Source organism: Berghia stephanieae, chromosome 2 (genome assembly GCF_034508935.2).
Source record: "Berghia stephanieae isolate SIO BIC M18660-M18661 chromosome 2, UCSD_Bste_1.3, whole genome shotgun sequence".
NCBI classification, from domain to species: Eukaryota; Metazoa; Mollusca; class Gastropoda; order Nudibranchia; family Aeolidiidae; genus Berghia; species Berghia stephanieae.
In genome coordinates, this window is record NC_088361.1 from 19,909,937 (window position 1) to 19,937,436 (window position 27,500).

The window sequence follows — 27,500 nt, forward strand, 5'->3', positions numbered from 1 at the left end:
AAACATAAGATAATTGAAATTGACGTATACTTATTTGCAGGTCTGATAGCCCAAATGATATGGCCTCATTTTTGTAATGGAAATACTCTCAAATCAACGCAATAATATTGTCCCTTACAACAATGTTAAATCAGAGCCATAATACGCTTCAACAGTCGTAACGTCACTTCCCTCGTAATTATGCATGGTAACTTAGTAACTGGCTCTAAACTATCGGAACAATGGCGGACGCCCTTATGAAATATTTCTCCGACGAGCATAAAAGTGCGTATCCAGATGAAGAAAAAAAACCATTATAAATTTGATCATGTTTTGACTTTTACACATTCTGATCACAAGACATAATTTGAAAAGTTCTAGCCAGCCAGAAGAATAAAACGTACATATTTTCTTTGTTTAGAACCAAGATGGCCGCCGTTGCTGGGCGACGTGACATCAGACTATTGAATCTAATTGCGCTCTATTATCAGACCTTCAAATATGTAGACCGTACCTAGATTCAAGTGAATCAAACCCCCCCCCCCCCCCCCCAAAAAAAAAAAAATCAAATTTTGAAGTAGGGCCTTACCTGCGTGGGCTAATCTGCAAAGAACCAGTCCCTTTCCTCATAATGCATGGGAGCGTGAACCGGTGCGAGCATGACTCGTGTCCATGCTAGGGTGCTCACTTACATTCATATTATCATGCGCGTGTCTTTAAGTCATCGCTCGCCATCCGTTGAAGGAATGAGTTGAAACGTAACTTGTGAGAATTAATTTTTGAGATGAAATGAAATCCGCAGCCAACAGCGGCCAACCAATCAGAACTTTGGAATTTCACATTATCACTTTCTATCGATAGAATCATCTATTTTATAGATTTATTCACTTCATCACAAATTGTAGTTTTTTTTTAAAAATTTGGAAGAAAGCAGTAAATAAAATTTTAATAGGCATGAGAAACATACAGAAAAAATGTTATGAAAAAATGGAAATGGATGAGATTATGTGATGAAATAATGTTTCTTTTTTCTTATTTGTTTTCTTTTGTTTTTGTTTTTTTGTTCTTTTGTTGTTGTTTTTTTTTTGGGGGGGGGGATGTTTTTCTTTGGTTTATTTTGTTTGTTTTTTTTTTTTGGGAAGGGGGGGGGGGTTGGTTTTTTGTTTGTTTTTTGTTTTGTTTTTTTTTTTTGTTCCTTGTTGATTTTTATTTTATGTTATTTTACCTATGTGTGAATGGAGATGTGTTCAGCTTTAATTCCTGCCCTGCTGATAAAATAGATAGATCTTTAAAAAATCAATCAAACATTCATTTTTCGTAACCAAAATGGCCAATATATGGATTGATGTGACACCAAACACGGATAGTTGATAAAGGGACTGATACAGTGTCATGTTGGGACAACTATTCGCCTTGATCATGGACAATGTGACAATGTGTTCGATCTGTCATGTCAGTGACACCAACGCTATCGCCCCGATACAGATTACACACATACACTAACAGTAACAGATGTGCCAACCAACTTCAACTTCAGCCAGTTGAAAAGATTTATTTTCATTTTTTTCCCCTAATATTTATGCTAATTTTCTCATATATTTTTTTCACCACAAAAAATAAATCATATTTTCAACACGAGTTAGGAATTTAAGGAGCAGGCACTGGTGTAAGACAAAGAACTGAACAATTAATTGTGCATGAAAGGTGCCAGACAAAGCAAGAAAGAAAAATACAAGAAAGAAAAAACATCCCGAAAAATCCGACGGATTTTTCGGGATGTTTTTTTTTCTTGTATTTTTCCGACGGATTTTTCGGGATGTTTTTTTGTCTTGTATTTTCCGACGGATTTTTCGGGATGTTTTTTTTTTTCTTGTATTTTCCGACGGATTTTTCGGGATGTTTCTTTTTTCTTGTATTTTTCCGACGGATTTTTCGAGAAGTTTTTTTTTTCTTGTATTTTCCGACGGATTTTTCGGGATGTTTTGTTTTTCTTGTATTTTTCCGACGGATTTTTCGGGATGTTTTTTTTTTTTCTTGTATTTTTCCGACGGATTTTTCGGGATGTTTTTTTTTCTTGTATTTTTCTTTCTTGCTTTGTCTGGCACCTTTCATACACAATTAATTGTTCAGTTCTTTAGTTTCAATACGTACAACCATCTAAAATTTCAAATGTAACATTCACTGAATTTATAGAGATTTATTACCAAGAAGAAGAAGAAGAAGAAGGAGAAGAGGAAGTCTCAATCATCTAGGACGAAACGGTATTTAACAACCTTCAACTATTCCACTTTTATCATTTTTTTCCCTATTTTTGTTACTCACTCTGACTGTTTGCATTTAGCATATTATATATATTTTAAAAAATTATGCCTTTTGCGCCACGGTATCATAAGATATCGTAGCCGAGGCATTCCACGAAGGAATATATAGATAACTCATCAAACAAGATGTCTGATGTCAACAGGAATCGCCCATGTTGTCCAAGTGAGCAAATTGGGGGTTAATAATCTTGCTCAAGGAAAAAAAACGAAAGTGCCTGAAGCGGGGCTCGAACCCGGGTCATCCGGATTACAGTGCAATGCCTTAACAACTCGGCCACTTCGCCCCCATGTATATAATATAATATTAGCAAACATTCCCATATTAATTATTATCATACTTTGGACCCCAAAAGCGTGTTAAATACGAGAAATCATGAGTGGGTTAGCAAGCCTGGATTACCTACACACCAAAATATATACACACCTTCACGCTAATTTCAAAGGTCAGCCTGACATAGATAACATCACCGACGATGTAAATAAATATTTGAACAAACCTGTCAAATTATAAATATAATCACTACAGCAGCACCGTGTTACACTCACACCTTGCGTTTCACTATTTAATTAATTCAGGCTAATAACATTAATAAAATGGGTGGATAGAATAAAAAATGAAGAAGTATGGAAAAGAACACAGCAGAAACCAGTGGGAGAGGAAATAGGAAGAAGACGATGGAGGTGGATTGGACACACGCTTAGAAAGAATGACTCAACTATAACAAAGAAAGTATTGGACTGGAACCCTCAGGGCAGAAGATCAAGGGAAAGGCCACGAGGAACATGGAGAAGAATTAAAGAAGCTGATATACAGAGAAGTGGTAAGACATGGAATGAGATAAAAAAAAGTTAGCTCGGGATAGAGAAGGATGGAAACTGTTTGTCTGTGGCCTATACCCTGACCCAGGGTGAAAAAGGCAATGATGATGATGATGATGATGATGATGATGATAGAGAAGGATGGAAACTGTTTGTCTGTGGTCTATACCCTGACCCAGGGTGAAAAAGGCAATGATGATGATGATGATGATGAATAACATTAATCTCAAAGGCATTAACAATGTCACTTCTTCGCGTTCACAATTTCTTTTTATGGAAATTCTATGATTTCAAACGAATCATAGGTAGCGATGATAATCCAAATAGGTGACACATCACCACGCCAGGGTGGTATAATCCAATGACGAGAAATACCAGAAAGCTATAGCTATTTCCATCGCGTCGATCTCACCTCACTATTTATAACTATCGTATCACAATTAATTAATTAACCGTCGGACTGTATGACCTTACAGAAATAAAACATTGATATATAGATATTATAAAATAGATTAGAATAGAATATTTCTCTTTCTCACAACATTGGGTCAACAACGAGTCATCAAAATGGGTTCTAATTATGGAGAGCGAAAATAAATAATAATAATTAGTATGATCAGCCTACAATCCTTGGGTTTTTTCGTTAAGCAGTTAAATGTCGTAATCCAGAAAAAAAAACACGTATTTAAAAATTTGGCCAGAAAACTCGTCCTTTCAAATATCGATCGATTGAAATGTCCCACAACTTGGCAAAAACTCTCAAACCTGGGATGCCGTGAAGTCTTACTTCAATCTCAAATTTGAACGTTTTTGCCAGTGTGAGATGAGAGTCATTTAAATCGATCGATATTTGTTTATTGAAGGAACGAGTTTGTTTTCCGGCTAAATGTTTGAATTCGTGTTTATCCAGAAATACGGTAGTTTACATGGTACATGGGTGGATCCTATTTATGGCGATTCGTCATGAAGGACACACACACACACACACACACACACACACACACACATACCGTAGTTGTGAGTGAGTGATAGGAATGACGTCACATTGATGTCAAGTGGTTGATCGTACTTCGTGAGTAACAATTACACACATGTCCCCTACTCACAGTTTGGTGTGTCGATACTTATGAATTCCCACGCATTTAATGACTTTGATTTACGTTTATTCATGTGTAAATATTAAGGCTGCCTCTATTCTCACCCCCCCCCCCCCCCCCCCCCGGCCGATTGGATTACCGAAAAAAAACGTCGCCGGCTTTTTGCGATTTGGATTTGATTGATTTTTTCTTTATTAATTGTGCAACTTGTGACAAGAAACTTAACAAATTACTGCATTACAACCTTTGGATTAAACATACAACAATTGTGGACTACTATTATGAAGACTAGCATCCGGGGGGGGGGGTGAGAATAGTCACTTCGAAATATTAAACTGTTGTGCTTTGATTGATGTCATAGAAGCTAATTAAAATGTGGTCGATTTTCAGATATTTTCAGTACATTTTTCTTCGGGTTCGGGTTGTAAATCAATTTGACAGATAATACAAGATCAATATGAATTTTATGATTATACCAAAAAAAGTTACAACTAGTTACTCAATATAATATATATTCATATTAATTTGCCTTGTTACCTGACAGGGGGCAGGGGGCAGAGGGGGGCGGGTGTTGGTCCTTCCTATATTGGCGCTAATGTCGAAAAAAAAATGCATAGATAGTATGCGCTTGACTAAGAAGCTCAAAACATTGCCATCCGGAAGTATAACGGACCAACACACAAAACATTGTGTAATCATGAACTTTTATAGTCGGGGTAATACAGCTTAGTGAGAATCGCTCACAAACGCGGATGGCAAAATACAATAACAAAGGCTTGAGTGACGTCATCTTCGAACTATCTATATCCTTTTTGTCTATAACATTTGATACAATCGTTTTCTAAGCTGGTAAATGAATGCAGTTAACCAGTTGATTTTCGACCAATCAAAGCATGGAATTTGTGACACATCTTCACACGTGCTCGGACAAACATAGTTGGTTGTTTATAAACAATAGCGTGAATGATATCGACCTCTCTCTCTCTCTCTCTCTCTCTCTCTCTCTCTCTCTCTCTCTCTCTCTCTCTCTCTCTCTCTGATCAATGTTATTGTTTTTATATCGCCAAATGGATAACTAGTTATCTCACGAGTTTCTCAATCATATAAAAAAACGTATAAGTTTACACATAGATTTCTGTGTTGGTTTTATTAATCAAGCGGTAGAACAATGGGTATTTTACACACCATCGACAGTTAATCCAGTGGAATTTGCTATGCTAACCAATCACTATCATTGTTTACATCATGACGACTGTCCGAGAGGAGTGGTTAAAACTCGATGTCTTTTAACGTATCAGAGTTTAGTAACTTCTGTTGTAAACAGATGAATAAAATATACTTCGCAAGTGATGAATGAAATCGTTCTTTTCGGGGTTTTTTTTTTTTTTTTTTTTTTTTTTTTTTTTTTCTTTTTTTGTCTGTCTATTAATCAAATTGGTAATTTTTTTGTGTTAGATCTCATTATTTGTTGAAAACGCATGATGTAAATTACAGTTTATGGGATAGTGGATAGCTCATACGGTATTTAGCCACGCTCTCCCCGGCCAGGCGGAGTTGCCGTACCAGTAAGGTCACGGGTTCGACCGTAGCCATCGTTATGTTATAGCCTGATACTGAAATCCAAAAGGACTGGCAGTTTGACGTCATTATTTGGTTTTTGCACCGCCTAGTGAGTTGTCGTTAGTAGAGCTCATGGAAACAAGTAATTTAATTGGTTGAACTATTGAATACAACTCACGATTTGTTTTCTTTTGTGGCCAAAGACTGGAATTTTGACGTCATTTTTTGGTCAGTATCAGGCCATAACTTTACGAAGGCCACGCTTCGACCGTGGCCTTCGTAAAGTTATGGCCTGACACTGACAAAAAAATGACGTCAAAATTCCAGTCTTTGGCCACAAAAGAAAACAAATCGTGAGTTGTATTCAATAGTTCAACCAATGAAATACCTTTTTTCCATGAGCTCTACTAACGACAACTCACAAGACGCTACACACACTAAAAAAATGACGTCAAACTGACAGTCCTGGAGGGTTCTAGTATCAGGCCATATGATGTTAACAATGGCTACGGTTCGAGCCCCCATCGCCGCCGCGAAATTTTTATTCTCTATTATCTTCTACTCACTTCATTTCTTGTTGTTAATAGTCTTCAACAGTCGTGACGTCACTTCCTTCCTAATGACGCATGGTAGCTTAGTAACACTGGCTCTAAACTATCGGAACAATGGCGGACGCCCGTATGAAATATTTCTCCGGGGAGCATAAAAGCGTATCCAGAGGAAAAAAACCCCATAAATTTGATCATGTATTGACTTTTACACATTCTGATCACAAGACTTATGAAAAGTTCTAGCCAGCATGAAGAATAAAAAGTAATGATTTTCTTTGTTTAGAACCAAGATGGCCGCCGTTGCCGGGGGGCGTGACATCAGACTATTGAATCGAAATACGGTTTAGTGTTTGATCCACTGTTTGAACATGGCGGTACACAAGAGCTGCCTGCTATGACGAAAACTTCGTAGATTTACGAAATTTTATTTTCACTTTCACAACTTCATGAGCATTTCTAAGTCATTAAAACTTATTGAAAATTTAAAAAGTTGATGCCAGACTACATCATTATAAGCGATTTTAACGTGTTATTTAATCCTTGTGAAGGTAAATTGATGATATTTAAAGTTAACTATAGCGACTACAAATTTTTGTCTCCTAAAAATTAAGAATTTTTAAATATTGAAGTAGGCAGGTCACTGCGGTAAACAGATGGTGTCGGGAATCGGGTCACTGCGGTAAACATGTGGTGTCGTGCATACTGTGGATGTGTCGTCGTTTTAATCTCCTAAAATAGAGTGTCTATGCTGCCGCACTCTGAAAAATATTCATATTTAAAAATTTGGCCATAAAACTCGTCCTTCAAATATCGATCGATTTAAATGCCGAAGTCCCAGGTTTGAGAGTTTTTGCGAAGATGAGGGTCATTTAAATCGATCGATATATGAAGGACGAGTTTTATGGCCAAATTTTTAAATATGGTTTTTTTTTTCCAGAGTACGGTAGAATATGCTTGTTTGAGATGGTTACTTGTTGATTTGTTTTTCGATTTCTATCAATTTTTATTTCTATCGTTGTTTTTTTTTTTTTTGTTTTTTTTGTTGTTTTGTGTTGTGTTTGGGGTTTGTTTTTTTTTTGGGGGGGGGGGGGGGTTTGTTGGGTTTTTTTTTTGTGTGTTTTTTCTTTTGTTTTTCTTTTTTTTAAACTGCTTTATTTCTTTATTTGTGTCGGTTACTTTTTTAAAAAATGGGAACTTGACGAAAAGTTAGTAGTGTTGTTGTTGTTGTTGTTGTTGTTGTTGTTGTTGTTGTTGTTGTTGTTGTTGTTGTTGATGATGATGATGATGATTATGATGATGATGATGATGATGATGATGATGAGGAGGAGGAGGAGGAGGAGGAGGAGGAGGAGGAGGAGGAAGATGGTGATATGGTCATGAATTTGATGATGATGATGATGATGATGATGATGATGATGATGATGATGATGATGATGATGATGATGATGATGATGATGGTGGTGGCGGTGGTGGTGGTTTACTACTATACAAAGAAGAACGCATCAAAAATCCCATTCATAATATAATGTTGAAGATAAGGACTAACTGCATTTGTTCTCGCATCTACTATCTAGTCAAAAGAAAGAACGAAATTGACGTCACTCAGCTTTTTGTTATTGTTTTTAGACAGCCATTTTAATTATTAGTTCTCACTAAATTATAACAGTCATACTATAACCGTTGTCAAGTTTACACATAGTTTTGTGTGTTGTTACGTAATATATATTATATATAAATATATTTATATCCAGCTGGCGGGTGTTGTATGCGAGTGTTTTACCTCAACGCATAGCATCAATATCGATACAACAGAATGTATAATAATTATTATTATATCGGTTGTCAGTAGTTAATATCTCCAGTTGTTTTTCCGGCCCTGTTGATCCATGTATAATCCCTAAAAGTATCGATGACATATACACAGGATTATTACAACTCACCGACGACTACTTATATACGCTAGCACGTGGAATTAATTTCCTCCGCTCACTCACGGCCATCGCCGTCGCCGTCGTCGCATGCGCAGTCCAAAGACTCACCACTCACTCACTCTCCGTAATGTCAAGATTTTGGTTGGAAGGACGAGGAGAGTTTGCGAGTTGCGAGTCATCACTGTCTGTGTCGCACGAGACAACTTGCGTGGATTGGATGGCATCAAGAGAAATAAATAAACTACGTGAGGTTGAAAAGAGGAAGAATGGGCAGGATCTATAGATAGAATGCGCTTGGCCAAGGAGTTCACAACATTGCCATCCGGAAGTATTACGGACCAACACACAAAACTATGTGTAACCATGAACTTTTATGGTCTGGTTAATACAGTTTAGTGAGAACAACTCACAAACGCGGATGGCAAAAAACAATAACAAAGGCCTCAGTGACGTCATCTTCGATCTATCTATAGATAGTTCGAATATGACGTCACTCAGGTCTTTGTTATTGTTTTTTGCCATCCGCGTTTATGAGTAATGCTCACTGAACTGTATTTACCTGACTATAAACGTTCATGGCTACACACAGTTTTGTGTGTTGGTCGCGTTACTTCCGGATGGCAATGTTATGAGTTTCTTAGCCAAGCGCATAGTATCTATAGATAGTATGCAGATGGCGTCACTCAGGCCTTTGTTATTGTTTTTGCCATCCGCGTTTGTGAGTTCTCACTAAACTGTATTAACCAGACTATAAAAGTTCATGGTTACACAGAGTTTGTGTTTTGGTCCGTTATACTTCCGGATGGCAATGTTGTGAACTCCTTGGCCAAGCGCATTCTATCTATAGATAGTATGCACTTGGCTAAGAAGTTCACAACATTGCCATCCAGAAGTATAACTGGCCAACATACAAAACTGTGTGTAACCTTGAATGTTTATAGTCTGGTAAATATAGTTTAATGAGAAGTACTCATAAACGCGGATGGCAAAATACAATAACAAAAACATGAGTGACGTCATCTTCGAACTATCTATATTACATTTCCATGTGCTCGAGGTCATTGGTCACATTGTTAAATGTGCTCAAAGTGACCTATATAGTGAAAAGTGGTCACAGCTTTCGAAATATCTAACATCACGATTGGTCATTTGATTCAGCTTGACACATGGGTATGTTTACAGCGTTCATAAACAAAGCAGCGTGTTTACATTTTAAAAGAAATATCCAATCGTTGGACAGCAACAAATCATGTGATCGATGACTAGGTTGGGCGAAAACATGAATATCGATCGCTCCCTTTGAATTGGGTCTCTTTGTTATTGTTTTTTTTTTAATTGATGCTATGCGTTTAGTTAAGTTTTTTTTAACTCACAACATCCGCAAGCCGAATATAACGTACCGAGACACAAAACTGTGTAACCTTGAGCTATTGTAGTCTGATTAATAGAATTATTGAGAACTAATCACATAACATGGCAATTCTCACTTAACTGTATTATCCAGACTATAAACGTTCATGGTTACACACAGTTTTGTGTGTTGGTCCGCCATACTTCCGGATGGCAATGTTGTGAGCTTCTTAAGCAATCACTTATATCTATAGATAGTATGCGCTTGGCTTAGAAGTTCACAACATTGCCATCCGGAAGTATAACGGACCAGCACACAAAACTGTGTGTATCCATGAACGTTTATAGTCAGTTCAGTGAGAATTACTCATAAACGCGAATGGCAAAAAGCAATAACAAAGACTCGAGTGACGTCAACTTCATTATATCTATAAAAGCTCACGCGGTTTCTCATATGTGCTAAATGGTGCTTCACGAATTCATTTCAATATCACAAAGTGTAAACACTGGGTAGATAATGTGAAGCATCAATGCCAGGAAAGAAAGGACGGACGAACTTTTTATATCTCACGATATATTTAGACTCTGGCTACAGCCAAAACAGAACAGTGGAAATTGCGGTAATGAGATTATGTGTATTCTGCCTAACTCTGGAATAAAAGAATCCATATTTAAAAATTTGGCCAGAAAATCGTCCTTCAAATATCGATCGATTTAAATGACCCTCATCTTGGCAAAAAAAAACTCTCAAACCTGGGACTTTACAAGTCTTCCTTCTGTCCCAGGTTTGAGAGTTTTTTGCCAAGATGAGGGTCATTTAAATCGATCGATATTTGAAGGATGAGTTTTCTGGCCAAATTTTTAAATATGGGTTTTTCTAGAGTTCTGCAGTATTGGGGTTTTCATGGATTTGATGAGCACGTCACAATTTTGGGGGCTGGACGCACAATTATTAGGGTTGGGGTTTTTATTTTTTGCTTGAAATCTATTTTGATATATTCTTGAGTGTTTATTGGTTTCGATTCTTAGGGATATAAGTATATAGAAGTAGTAGTAGTAGTAGTAGTAGTAGTAGTAGTAGTAGTAGTAGTAGTAGTGGTAGTAGTAGTGGTAGTAGTAGTGTAGTAGTAGTAGTAGTAGTAGTAGTAGTAGTATGTAGTAGTAGTAGTAGTAGTAGTAGTAGTAGTAGTATGGTAGTAGTAGTAGTAGTAGTAGTAGTAGTAGTATAGTAGTAGTAGTAGTAGTAGTAGTAGTAGTAGTAGTAGTAGTAGTAGTAGTAGCAGTAGGTGTTGTAGTAGTAGTATTAGGTGTTCTAGTAGTAGTAGTAGTTAGTAGTAGAAGTAGTAGTAGTAGTAGTAGTAGTAGTAGTAGTAGTAGTAGTAGTAGTAGTAGTAGTAGTAGTAGTAGTAATAGTAGTAGTAGTAGTAGTAGTAGTAGTAGTAGTAGTAGTGGTAGTAGTAGTAGTAGTAGTAGTAGTAGTAGTAGTAGTAGTTGTTGTTGTTGTTGTTGTTGTGAGTATTATGGATAAACGCATAGCATCAATATGTGCCCGCCAGTTGATCTTGTCAGGCCTCTGGATTCTGGACACCGTCCAATCTAATTTCTTGACAGAGTTGATTTTAAAAGATATGAGGTTGTTGCGTATGTGTGTGTGTGTGTGTGTGTGTGTGTTTGTGTGTGTGTGTGTGACCTGACAGCCATATTCTGAGCGTCACAATGTCATAACATTGTGGTAAATACTCACAAATAGGAGAGTTTTCCGATCCCAATAGCGGGACATCCACGACAAGTAACTGTTATCGATCTATTTCATGTTGTATTTGTTCAATTGCTAATCTAAAAATCATTGACACATTCATTCATTAATATCATGCTTCAATACATAATGAAAATTATCATGCATTATTCTATTCATGTATTTATTTATTTACTTATTTATCTATTTTTATTGCTTGTTTGTGTAACTTTTATATATTTGTTGGGGGGGGGGGGAGGTTGGCTGTTTGTTTTGGTGAGGAGTTGTTTTGTTTTGCTTTTATTTTATTTTTTTTCCTTATTATTTTGTTTTTGGTCTTGTTTGTTTTGTTTGTTTTTTTTTCTGTTGATATTTTTGGTTTGTGTGTTTGTTTGTATGTCTGTTTGTTTGTTTGTTTGTTTGTTTGTTTGTTTACAATGCTTTGCCAAGTGATTATCTTGTTTTTATATTTAGAATATCTGTCATAAACTTCGTTATCACGTCACATGGCACAACACAACACATTGGACATGACACACAAACAGTGTTTAGCCTCGTCTGATTCAGTGTGTTCAAGGTGTGTTACCATGACATAAACTTAAACTGCTGGCGATAATTATTATATATACTGAATTCAGACCACAATAATAGTTGATTATGTAAATGGACCCAGGATACCAATTAACCGGTAGATAACCACGCCTCTCGGACAATCGTCATCATGTAAACAATGGCAGTGATGGGCAGACACAGCAAACTGCACAGGTTTTACTATAGATAGTATGCAGATGACGTCACTCAGGCCTTTGTTATTGTTTTTGCCATCCGCGTTTGTGAGTTGTTCTCACTAAACTGTATTAACCGGACGATAAGAGTTCATGATTACACAGAGTTTGTGTGTTGGTTCGTTATACTTCCGGATGGCAATGTTGTGAACTCCTTGGCCAAGCGCATTCTATCTATAGATGGTATGTGTTAAGTAAAATACCCACTGTTCTACCGCTTGATCAGTAGAATCAACACAGAAAACTATGTGTAAACTTAAACGTTCTTAATATGATCGAGAAATCCATGTGATAACTGGTCACCCATTTGTCAATATAAAAACAATAACAACGATCAGATGGAGGTCGAATTCGTTCACGTTATTGTTTATAAACAACCAACTATGTTTGTCCGAGCACGTGTGAGGGTGTGTCACAAATTTTAAGGTTTGATTGGTCAAAAATCTACTGGTTAATTGGGCACGAGTCAATGAACGTGTTGACTCTGATCTTTGCGTTTTATCCAGATAGGTGTCGTCCGAATGGGCATGATCTATAGATAGAATGCGCTTGGCCAAGGAGTTCACAACATTGCCATCCGGAAGTATAACGGACCAACACACAAACTCTGTGTAACCATGAACTTTTATAGTCTGGTTAATACAGTTTAGTGAGAACAACTCACAAACGCGGATGGCAAAAACAATAACAAAGGCCTGAGTGACATCATCTGCATACTATCTATATTACATTTCCATGTGCTCGAGGTCATTGGTCACATTGCAAAGTGTGCTCAAAATGACCTACATAGTGAAAAGTGTTCACAGTTTAAGAAATATCCAACGTTACAACGGGAGCGATCTATAGATAGTATGCAGATGACGTCACTCAGGCCTTTGTTATTGTTTTTGCCATCCGCGTTTGTGAGTTGTTCTCACTAAACTGTATTAACCAGACTATAAAAGTTCATGGTCACACAGAGTTTGTGTGTTGGTCCGTTATACTTCCGGATGGCAATGTTGTGAACTCCTTGGCCAAGCGCATTCTATCTATATTAACTTTCCTTGTGCTCGAGGTCATTGGTCACATTTTTTTCATTTTTTTTTGCTTCATGTATTGTTTTTTTTTTTTTGGGTGGGGGGGGGGGGGGAAGACGGGAAAAGGGGGGGGGGGCTGTATTGGGAAGAAATATATAAATATATATTTTATAAAAAATATATATATAATAGGGGCGAGGAAGGGGTGGGGGGGGGGGGGGGCGGGGAATGGGGTAAGGGGAAAATCTTTTATAATTTAAAGCCATTGTGAGAAACAGAGCGGTTCGGTTGAAGAGCGCTAGCTAGCTACTTGCAAACGCCACGCCACGCCACACACTCCTAAAACAGATTGAGAGAATGTTGAATAGAAAATAGATTGTGATAAAACGATTGTATTTTGGGAGGTCCTTTGACGGGAAATCATTAGGTTTCAAATATCACACCCCCTCCCTCCTTTTGTTGTGAGCTCTCCATAGGTGGGGCTTTATCTGGGCTTGGGCGTTAGAACCTGTTAACTGTTGCACTCGGGGAAAAACGTGTTTTTTAACAATTTGGCCATAAAAATCTTTCTTCAAATATCGTCCGATTTAAATGACCCTAATCTTGATAAAAACTCTCAAATCTTGGAATGAAGGAAGAATTTGCGAAGTTCAAGGGTAGAGAATAATTTGCCAAGATGAGGGTCGTTTAAATCGATCGATATTTGAAGGACGAGTTTTCTGGCCAAATTTTTTAAACCCACGTTTTTTTCCAGAGTACGGGATTTAACTCGTTAACTACCTGTGAGTAAGTGGGTGGGTGCAGACTTCGGGGAAGATGATAATAAAAAATGATAATTAATGTATGCACAACAAAGAAATGAAACGAACCTAAATAAAAACCCACTCGTGTCAATGGAGGTGAGGGAGGGGGGGGGGGAGGGGGGAGGGGGGAGGATAGGGGGGGGGAGGGTTCCTTCTTTTATCCTTTTATCTATTTTGTTATTCTTTTCTGGGTGGTGGGAAACGGTTGATATCGGGGGTGCTCCCGTGCAATTTATCGTCCTCGTCGCGTCGCTACTTTTATGTTTAAAAATGATAATAATATGTATTTTAAAAAAAGCTCATGGGCTTAAATCTGTTTCTATTTTTTGTAAAATGTGCAAGATAATGAAAACTGTTGTTGATTCTTTCTCTCTCTCCCTCTCTCTTCCTCTCTCTCTCTCTCTCTCTCTCTCTCTCTCTCTCTCTCTCCCTCTCTCTCTCTCTCTCTCTCTCTCTTACTATCTCTCTCGTTCTCTCTCATTTCTCTCATTATCTCTCTTACTATTATCTCTCTCTCTCTCCTCTCCTCTCTCTCTCTCTCTCTCTCTCTCTCTTTCTCTCTCTCTCTCTCTCTAATATCGCCTAACAGGCATCATGTTTCGTTCTATATGTTACTTATTATGATGCTGTTGATTAAGGGAGACACTTTTTAAAGCGTTTTGAGCACGTTTAGTGGATATTTCTCTATAGATAGTATGCGCTTGGCTAAGAAGCTCATAATATTGCCATCCGGAAGTATAACGGACCAACACACAAAATTATGTGTAATCATGAACTTTTATAGTCTGGATAATACAGTTAAGTGAGTATTACCGTGGCCTTCGTAAAGTTATGGCCTGACACTGACCAAAAAATGACGTCAAAATGCCAGACTTTTGCCACAAAAGAGAACAAATCGTGATTTGTATTCAATAGTTCAACCAATGAAATAACTTGTTTCCATGAGCTCTACTAAGACTCACTAAGCGGTGCAAAAACCAAACAATGACGTCAAACTGCCAGTCCTTTTGGATTTCAGTATCAGGCTATAACATAACGATGGCTACGGTATTACTCATAAACGTGGATGGCAAAAAAAACAATAACAAAGACCAGAGTGACGTCATCTTCATTCTATCTATATAAAAGCTCAAGTTTGATCGTGTGAGTTTGACTGTTCTATCTAAATATTGTTCTAACAACGCTCCAAGTGTCAAGCGATTGCGTCCTATAGATAGTATGCGATTGGCTAAGAAGCTCATAACATTGCCATCCGGAAGTATAACAGACCAACACACAAACCTGTATGTATCCATGAACTTTTATAGTCAGGTTAATACAGTTCAGTGAGCATTACTCATAAACGTGGATGGCAAAAAAAACAATAACAAAGACCAGAGTGACGTCATCTTCATTCTATCTATAGATAGTTCGAAGATGACGTCACTCAGGTCTTTGTTGTTGTTTTTTGCCATCCGCGTTTATGAGTAATTCTCGCTAAACTGTATTAACCAGACTATAAACGATCAAGATTACACACAGTTTGAGTGTTGGCCAATTTTACTTCCGGATGGCAATGTTGAGAACTTCTTAGCCAAGTTCATACTATCTATATAAAAGCTCAAGTTTGATCGTGTGAGTTTGACTGTTCTATCTAAATATTGTTCTCACAACGCTCCAAGTGTCAAGCGATTGCGTCTTATTTGGTTTATCTATTCCCCTCGGCCCGTTATCTCCAAAACATGTCATAGGATTTCCAAGCGCCAGAGTATGAGTTTAGACAAAACAATTATAAACAGTGCGCAGTTGGTAATCGCTTCGATATGAATGGGAGAAGGAGATGGCAATAACATTGGCGTTTAACCGTCGCCATCGTTAACATAATATAGATAGTTCAAAGATGACGTCAATCAGGTCTTTGTTATTGTTTTTTGCCATCCGCGTTTATGAGTAATGCTCACTGAACTGTATAAACCCGACTATAAATGTTCATGGATACACACAGTTTTGTGTGTTGGTCCGTTATACTTCCGGATGGCAATGTTATGAGCTTCTTAGCCAAGCGCATACTATCTATAACCTGACACTAGAACCCTCTGGGACTGGCAGTTTGATGTCATTTTTTAGGTTTGTGTAGCGTCTAGTGAGTCGTTATTAGAGCTCAAGGAAACACGCTATTTCATTGGTTGAACTATTGAATACAACTCACGATTTGTTTTCTTTTGTGGCAAAAGACTGGCATTTTGACGTCATTTTTTGGTCAGTGTCAGGCTATAACTTTACGATGGCGACGGTTTAACTCTCTCTATACCGATCATTTTCAGTATTTTCCCAAAAATGACAGCCTTATCCAGCAGAAAAATTGCTTTTTAAAACTCAAACAATCTCATCTCTCTACAAAACAAATTTATGTTCTTATTCATTAAAGAAAGATCACTGTGATGTACAAAATAAATATGAATAAGAAAAAATGATATTGTGTTATAACAAATGTGACGATGTTGCTGTAAGTGATAAGGTGAGGGTTTAAGTTAGAGATAAGATTAGGCCTTGAAAATGACAAAAACGCTTGATGACATAATCTGGTGATGCCAGAAAACTTGTGTCAGAATTGATAGCATAAAAACAAGAGGTTGGTACGTAGTTGAAAGAAGATTCACAGACAGTTTCGTCAATTTTAAGTCGGTACATAGTTGGAATAAGATTTACAGACAGTTTCGTCAATTTTAAGTCGGTACATAGTTGGAAGAAGATTTACAGACAGTTTCGTTAGTCAATTTTAAGTAGGTATACATAGTTGGAAGAAGATTTACAGACAGTTTCGTTAGTCAATTTTAAGTAGTCTATGTACATAGTTGAAAGAAGATTTACAGACAATTTCGTAAATTTTACTGCGGCTATAATGTGGTCTAGTGGTATGACACTCGCTTTCGGATCGGAAGGTCCTGGGTTCGAGCCTCGATCGGCGCATAGTCGAGTCCTTGGAAAAGGCTCTTTACTCATATTCTCACACCGTACTCAGGTGTAAAATGAGTAACTGGCCGTTAACAACGTTGTCTATGTTAGCTAAAAAAAATTGTAATATCGCCTAACAGGCGTCATGTCTCGGTCTACATGTTACGTGTTGTTGTTGATCAGGGACCCTTTGTAAAGCGCTTTGAGCACGATTAGTGGATATTGCGCTATATAAAAGCAGCAAGAAACCGTTTTGTCGTATTCCAATATTTCAAGATTACCCAGAATTCTCAAAATCTTTACTAGAGGACTCAGCTTTAAGACGTGTTTATAAGTTAGGGACAGCAGTTTCTAATGGTTCTCACTCTATCTACTTCCTACTATGTTATGGCGTCCTATCCAGGACGCAAACTCATCCGCGCGATCATGCACCGTCGCGAACCCACCCGGAAGCGGCGTCGCAACGCACCAATCAACTAGATGCTCTGCGGTTTCGGGCTCTTGACCTCAACGGGTACAAATTTGGACGGGTGGCAAATCCCCTACTGATGAAGTGAGTTAGCGGCCAAATTTATCTGTCAAAAAAGGAAGTCAGGGTTTTATGACTGAATTGAAATATCAGCATTTTATCATGTTTTACCGTAATATGGACCACGCATCGGGATAGTCGCTTAATATAGATATTGTAAACAAAAATTTAAAAAAAAATAAATAAATATGAAAAATAAATAAACAAATAAATAAATAAATAAATAAATAAATAAATAAATAAATAAATAAATAAATAAATAAATAAATAAATAAATAAATAAATAAATAAATAAAATGGAAAGAACAAATTGAGCAGTGGTTACACTGTGAAATTTTACCGCGAGGACGAGCTACTCGAAACCCTTCCACCAAACGTTATAACAAAAGGTAGGAGATCCAACGTTTTAACAGAAGGCAAGAAATTCAATGTTATAAGACAATGCAGGAGATCCAACGTTATAACAAAATGCAGGAGATCCCACGTTATAACAAAATGCAGGAGATCAAACGTTATAACAAAAGATATGAGATCCAACGTTATAACAAAAGGTAGGAGATCCAACGTTATAACAGAAGGTATGAGATCCAACGTTGTAACAAAAGGTAGGAGATCCAACGTTATAACAAAAGGTAGGAGATCCAACGTTATAACAAAAGGTAGGAGATCCAACGTTATAACAAAAGGTAGGAGATCCAACGTTATAACAAAAGGTATGCGATCCAACGTTATAACAAAAGGTAGGAGATCCAACGTTATAACAAAAGGTATGAGATCCAACGTTATAACAAAAGGTAGGAGATCCAACGTTATAACAAAAGGTAGGAGATCCAACGTTATAACAAAAGGTAGGAGATCCAACGTTCTAACAAAAAGCAAGAGATCCAACGTTATAACAAAAGGTATGAAATCTAACGTTATAACAAAAGGCAGGAGGTCAACTTTATAACAAAAGACAGGGCATCCAACGTTATATAAAAATGACAAGAAATTCAACGTTATAACAAAAGACAGGAATTCCAACGTTATAACGAAAGGCAAGAGATCTAACGTTATAACAAAAGAAAGAGACTCTCTAAGCACTCGAAAAATGTCTTTGATGTTTCATTAATTAGAGGATTTAAACCACCTGATTGCCTGCACACGCTGTCCTTATACCGTGTTGTATATTTACACACCATTGCTGAGCAGGGTCTGCGTTCAATCTGTGCACATGCAACGACCTTAAATACATGTATAAAACTTGACAATGATCTTTATAACGCCGGGTTCAGCTCGTGTAACAATACATAATATATCAACAGTTGGTGTGATTGGGAAAGCCAAGCCGTTACAGAAGTGTATAAAAAAAATGGGGTATTGATTATGCAGTATTATATAGAGAATGGAAGATCATGGTTGTATTCAATTATTTCTATGAAAGGGAAAGAAAAGGATTAGAACAGAAAGAGGGTAATTAGACAAGGGGATGTGTGTGGTGGGGGGGGGGGGGGGGGGGGGGGGGGAGGGAGTGAGTTGAGATTTTAAGTAGAAATATATAGTGGTATAGAAGTAAAGGTTTTCAAGGCAGACTATATTATGTGTGGTGACAGGCAGAGAGAAAATATGAATATGGAGGGAGAGAGAGAATGATTTTGAGAGAGAGTGAGAGAGAAAGAGAGATAGGGGGGGGGGGAGAAGAGAGAGAAATATATTATTATTATTATTATTATTATTATTATTATTATTTTATTATTATTATTATTATTATTATTATTATATATTATTATTATTATTATATTATTATTATTATTATTATTATTATTATTATTATTATTATTATTATTATTATTATTATTATTATTATTATTATTATTATATTATTATTATTATTATTAATTATTATTATTATTATTATTATTATTATTATTATTATATATTATTATTATTATTATTATTATTATTATTATTATTATTATTATTATTATTTTATTATTATTATTTATTATTATTATTATTATTATTATTATTATTTATTATTATTATTATTATTTTTATTATTATTATTATTATTATTATTATTATTATTATTATTATTATTATTATTATTATTATATTATTATTATTTATTATTATTATTATTTTATTATTATTATTTATTATTATTTTATTATTATTATTATTATTATTATTATTATATATTATTATTATTATATTATTTATTATTATTATTATTATTATTATTATTCAGATTAATTAATATTAACCCAGTTTTGAGAAGAGGCATTGTAGAGACCAAGTTAGTTTAAACGAGTCGGTTGTGAGTGACAAGTAGGTGTTTAACAAACCCTTGACCCGGACTGAAGACGATATGGGTTTCTGTTGACGAGGACTAAGGGTTGTTGTGGTGGTGGTGGTTGTTGTTGTGGTGGTGGTGGTGGTGGTGGTGGTGGTGGTGGTGGTGGTGGTGGAAGGGTTATTGGTGTGTTTATGATATGGCTTGAGTTAAGTCATTGGAGTTTGGAGATGAGGTTTTCATGGTATGGTAAGGAGATGATGGTGTGTGGTGGTGGTGGTGGATGTAGTGGTGGTGGTGGTGGTGATGATGAAGGTTGTGGTGATGGTTGTGGTGGTTGTTGTTGTGGTGGTGGAGGTGGTCGTGGTTGTAGTGGTGGTGGTTGTGGTGGTGGTGGTTGTTGTTGTGGTGGTGGTGGTGGTGGTGGTGGTGGTGGTGGGGAATGGTGGTGGTGGTGGTGGTGGTGGTGGTGGTGGTTGTGGTGGTGGTGGTGGTGGTTGTTGTGTTGGTGGTGAAGGTGGTGGGGAATGGTGGTGGTGGTGGTGGTAGTGGAAGGGTTATTGGTGTGTTTGTGATATGGCTGGAGTTAAGTCATGGGAAATGAGGTTTTCATGTTATGGTAAGGAGATGATGGTGTGTGGTGGTGGTGGTGGTGGTGGTGATGAAGGTTGTGGTGATGGTGGTGGTGGTGGTGGTTGTGGTTGTAGTGGTGGTGGTGGTCGTGGTTGAAGTGGTGGTGATGATGGTGGTGAAAATGATGATGATGTATGATGATAATGATGATAATGATGATGATATGATGAAAAGGGCGAGAAGGAGAAGGAGGTGGGGACATAGTAAGAACGTGGAAGAGGAAGAAGAAGAAGAGGATGGAGATATGTTATTTATTAGAGAGAGAACGTAGAACATTCGAAGAAGGAGGGAGAAAGGAATAGAGAAGACGAAAACAACCATTGTGTAAAGAAGTCGCTACAATAATTTGGGGTCCCGATAGCTCAGTTGGTAGAGCTACCGCTTCACACGCAAAGGACCAAGATCGATCCCGGGTGCAGTCGAGAGTTTTCTTTTTTTTCCGACCCCCTGTCAACCCAGCAATAAATGGGTAGCCGGGTCTGTTAGATCTGGCAGAAAGTACTTTGCAATAGACTAACGTCCTATCCAAAGGATAGCAAGCAATTGCTATTGCCTGTTTCACGCTATAGAAACCGGGATAAACTCCGGCTCCATGAGCCGAATGGCTCTGAAGAAGGACTACTTCACACTACAATTATTTATTATTATTAATCACAATATTGTTATGAGCAATGATTGCTACTTCGTGAAATCAGTGAGTACCTCAGAGATAACTTACATGGAGAACCAGAAAAAAATCTTCACAAACACAGAACACCAACATCCGGCAGGTATCCCATTCGTCAGAATAAAGATTCGAATAAAATACAAATGATATATTATTAATCCACTGCTTTCCAAAAAAAAACAAAAAAAAAAACTATTTATTCCACACTGCACAGATTTTTAAAAAAAAAAAAATTTGATATCTTTTTTCTTTTCAAATTTAACTAAAATCCGTGAAGAAAGAAACGCAGGGAGTAGTAATCGTTGTTGCTGTTGTTCCTCCTGCTGCTGCTGCTGAAGATGTTGTTGATGTTGTAGTCGATGATGCTGCTGCGGTTGTTGTTGTTGTTGTTGTTGTTGTTATTGTTGATGCTGATAATGATGATAATGATGAAAATAAGGTTGTAGATGGTAATATTATCCAAGAGAACGAAGAGTAAAAATGAAATCCGTATCACTACTCCACACAGTACAGGGTCCCCTTTCTCCAAACGTTATAAATCCAAAGATCAGACACGTGTAGCCAGATAAGACTTATTCTTAACATGTCGTATTGTGTGACGACGAGACAACTGCTGGATGAGAAGAGAGAAATTAATAGTGGAAAAGAATATTAATATTACACAAACGGTTGAGAAGTAAAACGAAAAATAAACAAACAAACAAAAATGTGGGCTTTTATACAGCACAATAGTCACTAAACGTGCTCAAAGCGCTTTGCTAATTCACTTTTAATATTATTTTTATTTATTATTTATTATTATTAATATCATTATTATTATTTATTATTATTATTATTATTATTATTATTATTATTATTATTATTATTATTATTATTATTATTATTATTATTATTATTAAAGGCAGATTTTTAAGATTTCGGGACGTAAAAGAGCAAGGATGGATGGGTGGTGTTTCATTCATCCTGTCTTGTTGATAAAGGGGAAACCCGAAACGTCCACATTAAATGTTTTATATATATATATATATATATATATATATATATATATATATATATATATATATATATATAAATTTAAAATAACGAAATAAAATTGAGCTTTTTTTTCATTGCGCAATAATATCCACTAAAAACGTGCTCAAGGCGCTTTACAAATACCGTTTTAAAATAAATCCAATGAATAAGAAATCACGAGAAGACATCGTATCGTATCGCCACGAATGAACAAGTTGATGAATCAAGAAACTTGCTGGATGAAAAGAGATTTGAATTATAATATTATATTTATATATATATATATATATATATATATATATATATATATATATATATATTATACCCTCCAATTGATTGTCGTGTTAGTGTGTTGTTTTGTTTTGTTTTGTTTTGTTTTGCTAACAACGACCACCGCGGCTACAACGACCACCACCACCAACACTGCCTCACATTACAATTGTTATAAATAAAATACTAAAATAAGTAAGCATTATCAATTTTTATCCCGACTGTGGTTCAATTCAATCTTCGACAGCTATTACAGGCGACAGCTGACTGGGGTATGCCCGATATCGCTGGCCCCACACGATTGCACTATCTGACAACAACAACAACAACAACAACAACAACAACAACAACAACAACAACAACAACAACAACGGCGACGACAACAACGATAACGATAATGATGGTGGTGGTGGTGGTGGTAGTGATGATAAAGGAAACAAAGATGGTGGTGGTGGATGTGATGGTGGTGACGGTTTTTAGATTGCAAGACTGGCTGTGCAGTACCGTATCAGGACAGGGAAGAAGAAAATCGTGTTTATCTTGTTCTTGTTACAATCTGTATCCAGATCGTTATCTGTTGAGTACAGATAAGCTGAACCCGGAGTTGTCTACTTGAAATTTCAAAAATTCGTAGTTTCAAAGGGTGAAGAAGAGAAAAAAAAACTTTAAATATCTTTAGAAATAAACAATTTGCATTCACCATGGTCAAAAAGTGCTCTAGAGTCCTAAATATATGACCTAAGAGGCTGAACATTCCTTTTCAACAAGATTTATTGAGTCAAAGAGACCTATGCTGTTCTGTAGGTGGAGACAAAAAATCGTATTTCTACGAAATTTTCGTAGTACTTTGTAGGTCTGCCTGAGCCCCAAATCTATGACGTTCACGATATATGTGGGCAATCTTCGATAAACGGTGATATTTCGTGATGAACATGATGCTTAAAAAAGATGCGTTAACGTGACTTACAAAATTAGATAATGAATCGTCTCAAAACGGTGTTATCGGAAGGTCTAGTGTTTGAATCCCGCTCTCAGCGGTGCATAGTTGAGTCCTTGGAAAGTGATCTTTACTCACAATCTCCCATCGTACTCAGGTGGAGTTTTTTTAAAATAAAAAGCCGTGAACAGCGTTATCTCGCCTAACAGGCGTCATGTCTCGTCTTACACGTTTAAATTTTACTTTTTGATCAGGGACCCCTTGTAAAGCGATTTGAGCACGTTTAATGGATATTGCCCTATATAAATACTCTAGTGGGTTTTTTTTTTTCGACTTTATTTTTATAATTTGTTTGGTTGGTTTGTTTTTGTTTGTTTTTGTTTTTGTTTTTGTTGTTTTCTTTTTGTTTTTTTTTTGTTTTTTTGTTTTTTTTTTTTTGGGGGGGGGGGGTTGTTTTTTTTGGTCTGTGTTTTTTTTGTTGTTTTTTTTTGGGGGGGGGGGGGTTGTTAGTTGTTGTTTTGTTGGGTTTTTTTTCCGGGTTTTTTTTTCTTTTGAGGGGGAGGCGGGGGGGGGGGAAGAGTTATGTTGATGTAACATCAAAGACAGAAATTAAGGAGCAGGCACCCGTGTAAGATAAAGAACTGAACAAGTGTGTATGAAAAAAAAGGCAAGAAAAAGAAATATAGGAAAGATTAAAAAAAAAAAAAAGAATACTAGGGATGTAGGAGCTTTCGGAAGGCCTCCCTTATTATTGACACAAATGCCCTCGCCACACATTTTCTGAAGATGCTATTGCGTCTTCGCACGTTTTGGAAGTGACCTTGTTATTTATTATCAAGTATTAAACGTAGGCTATTGCCTTCAATTTATTAAATCTTTTAAACTTTAAACTTTCTACTTTTGACCATGTGAATTGGATTCAGTAGTCTGATGTCACGCCACCCGGCAACGGCGGCCATCTTGGTTCTAAACAAAGAAAATCATTACTTTTTATTCTTCATGCTGGCTAGAACTTTTCATATGTCTTGTGATCAGAATGTGTAAAACATGATCAAATTTATGTTGTTGTTTTTTCCCCTCTGGATACGCTTTTATGCTCGCCGGAGAAATATTTCATACGGGCGTCCGCCATTGTTCCGATAGTTTAGAGCCAGTTTTAATAAATTACCATGCGTCAATAGGAAGGAAGTGACGTTACGACTGTTGAAGAGTATTCTAAATCCCATTTTTTGCTTCTGATGCCAGATTGGAGCGTTGGTTGACATATACGACCATGCCAGATACGTTTCTCGATGAGCATTCACCGTGTTGAAGTGGACAACAGAACGACAAGCTGCTTTTCAACTAAACCTTATAGTGAGTAGTAGTTCTATATGTCTATTTATTTCTCTCTAATAATAATAATAATAATAATAATAATAATAATAATAATAATAATAATAATAATAATAATAATAATAATAACAATAATAATAATAATAATAATAATAATAATAATAATAATAATAATAACAATAACAATAACAATTGTAGTAGTAGTAGTAGTAGTAGTAGTAGTAGTAGTAGTAGTAGTAGTAGTAGTAGTAGCAGTAGTAGTAGTAGTAGTAGTAGTAGTAGTAGTAGTAGTAGTAGTAGGAGGAGGAGGAGGAGGAGGAGTAGTAGTAGTAGTAGTAGTAGTAGTAGTAGTCGTCGTAGTAGTAGTAGTAGTAGTAGTAGTAGTAGTAGTAGTAGTAGTAGTAGTGGTAGTAGTAGTCGTAGTAGTAGTAGTAGTAGTAGTAGTAGTAGTAGTAGTAGTAGTAGTAGTAGTCGTCGTAGTAGTAGTAGTAGTAGTAGTAGTAGTAGTAGTATTGTAGTAGTAGTAGTGGTGGTAGTAGTAGTAGTAGTAGTAGTAGTAGTAGTAGTAGTAGTAGTAGTACTAGTGGTCGTAGTCATCATTATTATGATGATAATAACGATAATAATAATAACAATAATAATAATAATAATAATAATAATAATAATAATAATAATAAAAATAATAATAATAATAGTATAATCATACTAATAATGATAATAAAAGTAATAATAATAATAATAATAATAATAATAATAACAATAATAATAATAATAATAATAATAACATTAATAATAGTAATAATATTAATGCCAATAATAGTAATAATAAATAATAATAATAATAATAATAATAATAATAATAATAATAATAATAATAATAATAATAATAATAATAATAATAATAATAATAATAAAATGATAATAACAATAGTAATAATAATGTTATCAACAACAATAATAGTAATAAAAGTACAGCTGTAATAATAATTTACCTTATATGAATAATCTATAACAAGACAGGAATAATACGTGTTGTTATCATACAACAAGCTTGACAAAAAATACATGTATATATCCAAAGGGAAGCAGCTGCTACACTTTGTCCAGGAAGATATCCGAGATTTTTTAAAAATATATATATAATCGTGTAATCCTTGGAATTAAAAACAAATCACTTGTAAAATGTACCAATAATATAGTCAAAAAACAAACACAATTTATAGATATATCTAACTCATTCAATGAACAAAATTGCAGAATTCAAACACACAATTCTCATGACAATGCCAATTTCTAATCGAATTCTATCTAGTATGTTAAACTTAATTCATTATTATAACAAAATGAACACACGTGTAACTGGTTATATTATTATAGTATACCAACACATATCATTATGATTATATTATATTATGAAGAATTAGATACACAAGCAATGTTCGATGTATATTATATCATTATGAATTACTACGAGGCACAAGTTACTTTTTGAAGACGATATCTCCTCGCTAACTAACTAGCGTTTGTATGGAAGTCTAAAGAAGAAAAATTACAGAAAACGGGATCTGCTCGTTCCAATCAGTGAAGCGAGCCGCTTCTAGTCTGTAGTACTGTTGTAGCCTATCTCGATGGTACCTTCTCCAATCCCAAACTCCCAACTCTACACCGCCAACGATATTTTAGTTAGTGTAAGCAAGACAAGGTTTTGGGACACTGAAATTTTTAGGGGACCCTACTGTAACGAGACTTCGTCTGCTTTTTCTGTCCTGAACTGCAATGGACTGTCGTCACAGCCTAGCGGCGGGCCGTAAAGTTTTTAAAAAGTGAGGGCGGAAAGGGGGGGGGGGGGGGGGGGGGGGGGGGGGGGGGTGGTTAAGAGCGGTTGGGGTTGGCAAAGGACGGGGTCGAGGGTCATGAAAATAAAGGCCGGAGAGGTGGTTGGTGGGGGGGGGGGGGGGGCTGGCATGCATGGGAGAGAAATAATAATATATGAATAACTTTATTATCTGCTGTGCTTGTTTGTGTGAAGTGAAGAATTGGGGACGGAAAAGAGAGGAATGGAGAGATTATAAAACAAAACAATGAGATAAAAGAGAGCAATGACTTATCAGGGAATGCAAAATATAAACAAGGGAGGGGGGAAAGGGGGGGGGGGGGTAAGAGACAGCGAGAGAGATTAAAAATCAAAACTAAAGTTGCTTACGAAGTATTTCAAAAAACTCGTCCTAAGGGACGTAACAATGATATTTAAATCAATTTTTACTCTTCGGAGTAAGAGTTTCGTCCCTTACATCAGAACTTCTAGTGAGAGGATTTGGTGACATTCGGTTGACGGACAAAGAACTGCACACTACATGCTACACGCTACATCCTACACGTTGCATGCTACACACTACACGTTTCATATCCTGGGCTATATAACTTGACACTATCATGCTACATGCTTCATATTTTGCTAGAGACAGAGGGATTTTGTTTTCTTTTCTCCGAAGATGAATTCTTCCGACGAAGAACATGTTCTGATTTTGTTACGAAGGAGAAGAAAACGAAAGAGACAACGCATAATATGGTGCCGAGAACATTTCCTTCTCAGAGAATCACGAGGAGAGTTCCAGCGTACATTCCATCATCTCCTTGAGAATCCTGATGAAGAACTCTTCCCAGATCCCAGAGACGGAGCCTTGCCCTTACCATTTCAATCAATTTTCCCTTGTAGTCTTCCGTGTTCGTCGGATCTAGAACTACACGTGTAGCAACAAAAAAAAAGTGAGCATGTCCATTTCTTTCTACACGCGTGTAACGTGTAGCGAGTCCTGTGTAGCGTGTAGTGAGTTGTATGGCCCCGCATAAGAGAGACAACGAGGTTTCACTTTTCTGTACACATTTAAAACGTGTAGCATGGATTAAAATAATAAATGTCCGGTTCCCAGCGTGCAGGTCAATCCCGTTCCCAAGGACC

The 27,500-nt window shown here is 36.4% G+C and overlaps 1 protein-coding gene across 8 annotated transcripts in view; it reads right to left on the reverse strand.

The window, feature by feature from the left end:
- The window catches only part of LOC144964446 (fibroblast growth factor 18-like), a 162,726-nt gene extending 136,396 nt beyond the window's left edge, over positions 1-26,330 (reverse strand). The window contains exons 1-3 of one of the 8 annotated variants that reach the window (XM_078898710.1): positions 25,534-26,330; positions 21,037-21,595; positions 569-866 (exon numbers count right to left, since the gene is read on the reverse strand). In XM_078898710.1, the coding sequence (XP_078754836.1) occupies positions 569-609 (41 nt within the window). In that variant the 5' untranslated portion in view covers positions 610-866; positions 21,037-21,595; positions 25,534-26,330. Of the gene's footprint in view, positions 1-568; positions 867-21,020; positions 21,599-22,143; positions 22,250-25,533 lie in introns of those variants that run through there. The other 7 variants (XM_078898712.1, XM_078898711.1, XM_078898715.1 and 4 more) reach the window with 7 other exon arrangements.
- Between the last annotated feature and the right edge of the window lie 1,170 nt (positions 26,331-27,500).